The sequence below is a fragment of the Brachyhypopomus gauderio genome, chromosome 10, assembly GCF_052324685.1.
Source record: "Brachyhypopomus gauderio isolate BG-103 chromosome 10, BGAUD_0.2, whole genome shotgun sequence".
NCBI classification, from domain to species: domain Eukaryota; kingdom Metazoa; phylum Chordata; class Actinopteri; order Gymnotiformes; family Hypopomidae; genus Brachyhypopomus; species Brachyhypopomus gauderio.
In genome coordinates this window covers 13,367,572-13,376,378 of record NC_135220.1, presented here as the reverse complement: position 1 = coordinate 13,376,378, position 8,807 = coordinate 13,367,572, and the positions used below count along the sequence as shown (strand labels likewise).

The following is an 8,807-nucleotide window of genomic DNA, read 5'->3' as shown; positions in this document are numbered from 1 at the left end:
AACATATTCCTCTGTTTGACAGTATTTGTTTTACTCTCTGCATTTAGCAAGCTGCCACTATAAAATGTGCAGACACTGAACTTCAAATCGTGACAAAATGGTGCTCAAAGAAAACATGCTGATGAAGTATTTAGCAAATGTCTCCTCCAAAATAAACAGATTATTTAAATCTGTATTTAGAAGCTATAGGCCATGCAGCGAAACTCTTCTTAAAGAGTCTTCTTTTCTAAAGCTCGGGCATTATCAGAAAGAAAAATGCCATTTAGTAGGATGACATTTTATTTACATATGTATTTCAAAATGCTTCAACTAGGTACAAAGTGCAATTACAAAATGTAAAACTGTATAAAAGTTACTTTGTTACATATGATGTACTGTGTAACACTAAACAAGGTTGTAGAAATCTCTAACAACATATATTTGCATGAAATAGTTATATTTCGCAATAGAGAACCTCAAAACAATAAATGTAAAATTCAATAGAGACTGACTTTTAATATACATATTAAGAAAATCTATATAAAAAATAGCAACTTAAGTGTACATCACAACGGTCAAATGTCCAGAGATCCAGACTTCTACAAAGCATCATACAAGAGATGCTGATATGTTTACCCTGAAACCGTGTGTTCCCTGTATATTGCACCCCACAGCATACATTCAGAAGACCCACAAGTCTCTGAGTGCACTACTCAGAACTGTTGTATACATTTCCAGCACCGGGGGAAAACAATTTGACTCAAATTGTGTCATTAAGATTCTCTGACATTGTTACAGGCAGCTTTTTTTATATAACAAAAGTACTTTGCCAAAACTACTTAACTAACACTAGCGATGATAATTCAAAGAGGACCATACACTCTAGGGTCAGTATCAGGTGATGGTCATCAAAAGACCACAGTAATTAACAAGACGCGCATTTGTTATCATTTAAATTAAACATGTAGCCTCAACCAATAAAAAAGAAGTAGGTAACATTTTTATAAATTATAGATTCCTGAATAATAAATAATAGCTTTGCAAAAATTATAAATGATATTATAAATGATAAAAGATCAATTATATAAACAAGTTCTTGCTAGTGGATTGAGTCCTCTGCACCTTTCTGTTTGCTATCCATCACAATGATGTTGAAAAGGCTCTTAATTTTACGATATATTGGGTGTCAATTCTGGTCATCTGTAAAACTGCGTGTTTCAGCAGACATTAGGCTCACATATGGGCTGTGTTCATGCACATGTGCAAAAAGTAAAAATAGCCACAAAACAACCAGCAACCTGGCTCATGTTGCTGAGGCAAGCAAATTCGACTTGCTTGATTGTCCAAGTCCAGTTTAAATTGCTTCTCATGTTGATAACTCCTCTGTTCTTACATGGACCACTGTCCTTTTGTCTGTTCCTGTTGTAGTTCACGTGCCTCCGTGTCTGTCTGTCCATATTACTCGCCGGAAAGCCTAGTCCATATGGCAGATTGACCTGATCTTCTGTAGTGAGGTCCTACAGCCACCAGGGGGAGCAGTTGTATTTGATCTGCAGTCCCGGAGGCACAAACCTGAAGCCATAATTCAGTGGGCTGCCCCTGTGCAGATGTGAGGGCTGATGTCACCTGGGCGGTGTGTGTGTGTAAGGTTGCTGCAGGCACAGGGAGCCGTGATTGGGTAGAGGGTGGCTGTAATAGTACTCCACGAGGGTCGCTAAAGACGAGAAGGGTGCAATATCGGAATCCAGGAAGAAGTTTGAGTTCTACAGATGGAGGGGCAGAGAGAGAGAGAGAGAGACCATGAGTGAGGATAATGATGTTCTTTTCTGGGCATAAACACGTTTAATGAGCAGTAGGGATCTTGCCAATCTTGCCTAAAGGTTTAAGATGGTTTGAAATTAACAAGACAAACATTTTAGACCAGATATTTTTGCATCATGCTTGATCTACAAATTATTTTTAATGTTATTGCATGCCCAAACCTAAGTTTTAAACAGTAAATACTTAAATGGTTTAAGCAGTAAATACTTCAAGTATTCAAATACTACAAGTTTAATCATGACTTCATTTTCACTTTGGTCCAAAGAATATTAAACAAGAGGATTTCAAATTTAAAAGGATCTGCCCTGGGTACTGCTGGATATGACCCTATGGAGCAACATTTGTGCACAGGTCTTAATTTCACACAGTCATGAAAACAATCACGAGACCTTTACCTCTTCAAAGAGTCGATAGTTTCTGGCTTTATTCAGACTTACATCCCATACAACAAGCACCTACAAACAATGAAGAACAAAATAATAGTTTGTTTAAAAAGATTCAGCTCTGCACACACTCCACACACTCCACATACTCCACACACTCCACATACTCCACACAGTCCATTAACTCCACACACTCCACACACTCTACATACTCCACACACTCCACACAGTCCATTAACTCCACACACTCTACATACTCCACAGTCCATTCACTCCACATACTCCACACACTCCACACAGTCCATTAACTCCACATACTCCACACACTCTCTACATACTTCATACACTCCACACACTCTACATACTCCACATACTCCACACAGTCCATTAACTCCACACACTCTACATACTCCACAGTTCATTCACTCCACATACTCCACACACTCCACACAGTCCATTTACTCCACATACTCCACACACTCTCTACATACTTCACACACTCCACACAGTCCATTCACTCCACACACTCTACATACTTCACACACTCTACATACTTCACACACTCCACACACTCTACATACTTCACACACTTTACATACTCCACACACTCCACACAGTCCATTAACTCCACACACTCTACATACTCCACAGTCCATTCACTCCACATACTCCACACACTCCACACAGTCCATTAACTCCACATACTCCACACACTCTCTACATACTCCACACACTCTACATACTCCACACAGTCCATTTACTCCACATACTCCACACACTCTACATACTTCACACACTCCACACAGTCCATTCACTCCACACACTCTACATACTTCACACACTCCACATACTCTACATACTTCACACACTCCACACACTCTACATACTCCACACACTCCACACAGTCCATTCACTCCACATACTCTACATACTTCACACCCTCCACATACTCCACACAGTCCATTCACTCCACATACTCCACACATTCTACATACTTCACACACTCCACACAGTCCATTCACTCCACATACTCCACACACTCCACACATTCTATATATTTCACACACTCCACACACTCTACATACTTCACACACTCCACATATTCCATAAACTCCACACTCCACACACTCCATAAAACCCACACTCTATAAACTCCACACACTTCACACAGTCCATACACTTCACATACTCCATAAATTCCACACACTCCACATACTCCACACATTCTACACACTATACACAATCCAATCAAAATACTCTATAAACTCTATAAACTCCATAAACTCTTGCACTGTCCAAATTTCACAACTGCATAATGTCCAGCAGGGACTCCATTCTGGCCCATACTGACCTTTGTTGTCTTTGTTCCTGAGTTTCTGATACAGTAGAGTCCATCTGGAGGTGAGCTTACTGTGTCTTTAAATAATCTAAAGAGATCAAATTAAACATGGAGTTAAATGACTAAATGATGAAAGAGATAAAGGGTTAAACGGAAAACAAACATTGCCACTCCCGTCCACTAGTGGGGAGTATTTAGTAACTTTGTCTCACGTCCCTGAAGCTTCAAAATTATGGAGGGGTTTTTAGGATCAAAACTGAATGTATGCCAAAATGTGTAAATAAATAAATATACGATTATTAAGTCATTTTAAATAATTGAAACATTATTTCATAATGAAACATTGAAATATGAAACGTTTATAACTTTTCCATATTTCATGTTCCTGGAGCAATCAATGAAATATTTAAATATATACATAATTAAATTATTCTAAGTAATAAACAGGGCAATTTAATACTGTATTCAATTATGTATATTCATTTCACCCCATTATTATGTATTTAATGCCATATTATGTTATATTTTTAATTGCTTCTTATTTTGAAAAAAATGCTCCATAAATATTGCACAAATGTAAATGCAGTATAGATGTACACAAGTTCTTGTGTCTCTAGTTAACAGAGTATAAGAGACATCAGTTTATTTATTGCATCATAACCATAGCATTTGACACCAATATCTACAGCATGTTAAGAATAAGTAGCCGGAAATCTTAAAAAGTCATAAAAACCCCCAACGTACTTTTCAACAGTGGAGGTCTCTGTTGTGTCCACGAACACTGAGTCAGGCAGCTGAACCTAAAAAAGAAAAAGGGGAACATGGTGAAGTTAGTCATACTTCTTCATTACTTCTTTAGGTCTATTATGTCATCGTTTATACCAAGGATTCCTGTCATCATCATTTGAGCTCAGCAATGTTCCCACCAGGCAATAAAACAAATGCAGTGACTGCAGGAAAAATTGAGCAGGATATAAAAAATCTGTGCAAAGCTGAACTCGTTTTGCTTGACCTCAGCTTGACTGCGGCAGTGAGGTGAGACACTATTGCAGTGTGTGACCCTGTGAGTAATGGAGTCGCATGTATAATGTCCGCTCACATTTTCATAGTCATCGTCGGAGCTGTCGCCGTTGGTATTTGATTTAAACTTCGGTTTTAAAGGGTTCTCCTCCAAAGAGGATCGGAAACTTTGGCCATCCGGCGATGATCTTCTGAGGAAAAAAAGAAAGTGAAAATGTACACTGTGATGTGCACTTTTAAATCTAGCTCAAGTAATTCATTGTTCACCAAACATCTCGTCATTGTCTCAGTTTGAAGGAATAAAAGCCTGATGAAGTGTTCATAAAGTTTCAGAACAGCATCACTGAGGATACTGAGGATTCAAGGTCTTTCCTCACTGATCAAATGGACATGTAGACAGCTGTGAAAGGGGGACACCTACTGGAGATGCGGCAGACTGGGTTTTGGCTTGGCTCCGGGCAACGGGGGCTTGGGCACCAAAGGCGGCTTGTGCCTCCCAGCCGAGGGCAGGTTGGGCTTCCTCTCCTCTGCTGGTTTAGCTCCTGGAATGTGGTTGTGAGCGTTGAACAAACTCGACCTGTCCCCGTTTTTTAGCGCCATCTTCTTCTCCAGGTCGTGACAGATGGGCAAAGTGGAGGGGCTGTTCACGATCACGGGGGCACTGGGCTTGCGGTCATACCCGGGGAGCGTAGACATGGGCACGGGGGGGATCTTCAAGCAAGCAGGCGAGGGCGCTGGTGGCAGGGGACAGGCCAGTCCCCCAGTGCTCCTGCTGAAGAGGTGCTTCTGCGTGTGCGAAGAGATGGGCAGCGGTGGGGGAGGACCTTTGACTGGGATTTCTAAGTGAATAGGTGGGCATGAAGGAGCGGGAGAGAATTTCCTATGGCTTTGGAAAGGAGGAGGTGGCACAGGAGGTGGTGGCCCTCTAGAATGGATGGACACAGAATGGTCTTTGTCCTGGCTGGGGACAGGGGGAGGAGGGTAGTTTGGAGGTGGTACTGTGGGATGACCTGGAAGAGCCACAGACAATCAATCAATCTTTAGGTGGTGAATGCGAATATGACTGCACATAAGATGGAGAAGTACATATAAGGCGTCTACATATAGAGTGATGACAGCAGTTACCTGCTCCATCAGGCATGAGATAGTCCTCCTCATCACTGTCTTGTAATGTATACTCTAAATGGGGAAAGAATGAGCTGATAAGATTTCAACTTTAACTGCAGTCAGCTGCAAACTAAGAGTAACACCCAGTTCCATATCCAATCAGACATGGCCGCCGAGAGGCCTACCTGCGTCAGGGTGGTCTGGTGCATCCATGATGATCAGAGGACTCTCTATTTGACCATAGAAACTCTCAGCGTCAGAGTCAGACTCACTAGAATAATCAAACAAGCACCTATTGATCACTACATCCACCATTCACTAGCACATTCATGGAGCCTGGACTAAAACTGTTATAGCATCTGTTTATAAGAAAGAGGAAGTGGTGAGAGCTGATGGTTTGAGAAACACTAATGGGGAAAAAAGGTAATACAGCGTTACTTCCGCAATGGGTCTCCAAGAGCTACAGGCCAGTTTAGTTTTGCATATGACGAGACAGAACTGATCAATCCCAGTCAGGAATCATTACAGATGCCAGCACAAGCTCTTGTCTGACGTAGAGGCACAAATCCAAAGCAGCACTATAACAGTGTAGGCTGGAATCAATATTTACAATTTACTAAAGTATTACTAAATGTAATCGATGACAGAGGCTTTGAAAAGCGCTATGATGTCAGTGGGGATTTTTAAGAACACAATTATGTAGGCCAGTTTGGGTCAGAACTTCCCTAGAGACTTTAAAAGTCAGCAAAACTAACAGAGTTTATAAAACCCATAAGTAGCTTTTCAACTGAAATTCAGTAACGTATAGCACCAAGCCAAGATGATGGTAACGTAACCAGCTAGGTAGGCAGGTCTTTAGGACAAATGATGACAAATATCCTAAGCAGGAAACAGGGTAATCGCTCCTTACCTTAGGACAAGCTGATCTTTCTCATCATTATAGTGATTTATCTCTTTCCTCAAAAGACGCATCCATTTCTGTGGGAAATGGGCACCACACTTTTTTTTAGAGGGCTTGCTACTGCTACACAAATGCATAAATACATTTTGGAAAACAGAATAATAAATACATGCACAATAAATGTATGAGTGTGTGTGTGTGTGTGTGTGTGTGTGTGTGTGTGAGAGAGAGAGAGAGAGAGAGAGAGAGTGAGAGAGAGAGAGTTCTTAGTCATCCATGCAAGTATTTATTTATGTATGTAATATGATTATTGTCTCCCCCTGCCAGTGGGTGGTCATATCCAACTTTGTCCATCTGCTGGTGGTATTACTAATGTTTATGTATGTAACATCCTGAATCCAGTGTGCCATACAGGCAACCAGCACATTTTCCCCCCAGGTCTAGACATCCCTCATAAGATCTGACGTGTGCAGGAGTCTCACCCGTCTCTCGTCCTCACTGGCCGCTGAGAAGTACCAGGTGCGGTGTCTCTTACTGACGTGCACGACTTTAAATGGAAAGACGTTGCTGGACGTCGTCTCCTCAGCTGCCCGCATCACCCTGACAACCGGTCACAACCTCCATGAGAAGCTGATCATAGCTGCTTCATAAGAAACTTCATTCACTCCTTTCAGTCTAGCATTTATTTTGGCCTTCAAAGTACAAACGCCCACTCTTGAAATTTCATAACATATCTGCTATATCCTCAGTGTTACAGCCAAGCTCTTGTAAGGCTGTGGAACTGCTGTGGTTTTCTGTGCTCGTGCTGTACATATGAAAGTGGCTGTAGGAAGGCCAGACCTGCCTGCAGCTGCATAGTGCGGCTATTTTTACTAAAGCCACAGCAGGCCATGGTAACTGCACAGAATAATTACACACTCCCACACACCACCTACAACACATGGTGTTCACAGAGCAGGGGGCCAGAGAGGACCGCTGTCTGCTGTGTACACCCCCTCGTGCAGCCTGGCCCAAACAAGTCAGAATCAAACGTCTGCAGCAAGGTGTTCAGAGTATGTTTTTTTTGGAGGGGATTTTTCCGGTTTTTAGATTGTTTTTTTTTTGTGGTGACAATGACAAGGCCATGAAAATGGCTGCAGTACCTGTGCTCAATAGGACAGGATGTGGGTAACAAACACACACATGCAAGTCACTAAAGCACAGACACTATTCAGAGTCCTCACACCGGGCCTTGATATTGACAAGCATGACCAATCAACTTCTAACTTTCACTGCATAACTTATGTTTTTTAGAAAAGTACACACTTTTATTTCCTCATGACCTCCTCATAAACTAAATGTAGCCGTGTACATGAACCTGCCTGTTGTAGCCGTTGAGGGAGAACGCTCCTTGAGGTGTGGCCGAGGTGCTGGTCTTGAAATAGTAGACACAACCTTTATGGATAATGATGAAGCGGAGAGGCCCTGTGGGAAAGACAGACCTCCCGTGAAAATTGTTCCAACATTTTCGAATCAGAAGGTCTATTATCATTTGATTGTCTAAGAGGACTCCAGAAGTTTGCAAAACATGCTAGTTGACATCATCGTTGACAGCGCCAACAGTTGACATGAGAGATAACAAAGAAGGAAGCTTAAACTGCCAATTTTGAACATTTTTTACTATTTTTCCAAATGGCGACAACCGTCATTCGGTGATGAAAACATACTCACATTTCATTAAGCTGAACTGGCTGCCCCCTTTTTTGTGCAGATACCCAGAGATGGTCACTCCTCCAGGCATGGTCAGAAGATTCTGAGCCCCAATAGCCCTCATGGGGATGGGCCAGGAGATCTGTGCAGCAGCCATATTTCTGTAGTGAAAAAGAAAGGCTTCTGTTCAACAAATGCCTGGCAGACAAATGCATTTCTTAATCCTAGATCCTATTCCCCCTGCCGTCCCAGTGGGTTAATCTGTAAAGAAAATGAAATGATCAAAAGCTGACAAGAGCTGCTGTGAAATGAAAAGTTGAACCATGTCACGCCTCAGAAAAACAACTGAAGTGCTTAGAGAACATAAGAGAACATATGGATCGGTTATTGAAGAGCACATTAAAAGACAGGAAACAGGACAACAGGAAAAGGAAAAGCAAGCTGCAAAATGCCCTTCTAGGGCCTTTATGCATCAGGAGTGTGTAACACTACTATAAAGGCTAAAACGAAACACAACACATCTTATGCCCAGCAGAATGTCCAACAGGAGAAGATACTTCAACAACAC

General features: G+C 41.7%; 1 protein-coding gene across 7 annotated transcripts in view; it reads right to left on the bottom strand.

Moving 5' to 3' along the window:
* sh3bp2 (SH3-domain binding protein 2) overlaps window positions 1-8,807 on the bottom strand; it is a 31,748-nt gene continuing 22,941 nt past the window's right edge. For 6 of the 7 annotated variants that reach the window (XM_077019624.1, XM_077019621.1, XM_077019620.1 and 3 more), the window contains exons 2-13: window positions 8,261-8,400; window positions 7,912-8,014; window positions 7,033-7,150; window positions 6,560-6,627; window positions 5,835-5,920; window positions 5,668-5,721; window positions 4,964-5,552; window positions 4,622-4,733; window positions 4,267-4,322; window positions 3,535-3,610; window positions 2,196-2,255; window positions 2-1,742 (exon numbers count right to left, since the gene is read on the bottom strand). In XM_077019624.1, coding sequence (XP_076875739.1) covers window positions 1,602-1,742; window positions 2,196-2,255; window positions 3,535-3,610; window positions 4,267-4,322; window positions 4,622-4,733; window positions 4,964-5,552; window positions 5,668-5,721; window positions 5,835-5,920; window positions 6,560-6,627; window positions 7,033-7,150; window positions 7,912-8,014; window positions 8,261-8,396 — 1,599 coding nt within the window. In that variant the 5' untranslated portion in view covers window positions 8,397-8,400 and the 3' untranslated portion in view covers window positions 2-1,601. Of the gene's footprint in view, window positions 1,743-2,195; window positions 2,256-3,534; window positions 3,611-4,266; window positions 4,323-4,621; window positions 4,734-4,963; window positions 5,553-5,667; window positions 5,722-5,834; window positions 5,921-6,559; window positions 6,628-7,032; window positions 7,151-7,911; window positions 8,015-8,260; window positions 8,401-8,807 lie in introns of all 7 variants that reach the window. The other variant, XM_077019618.1, reaches the window with a different exon arrangement.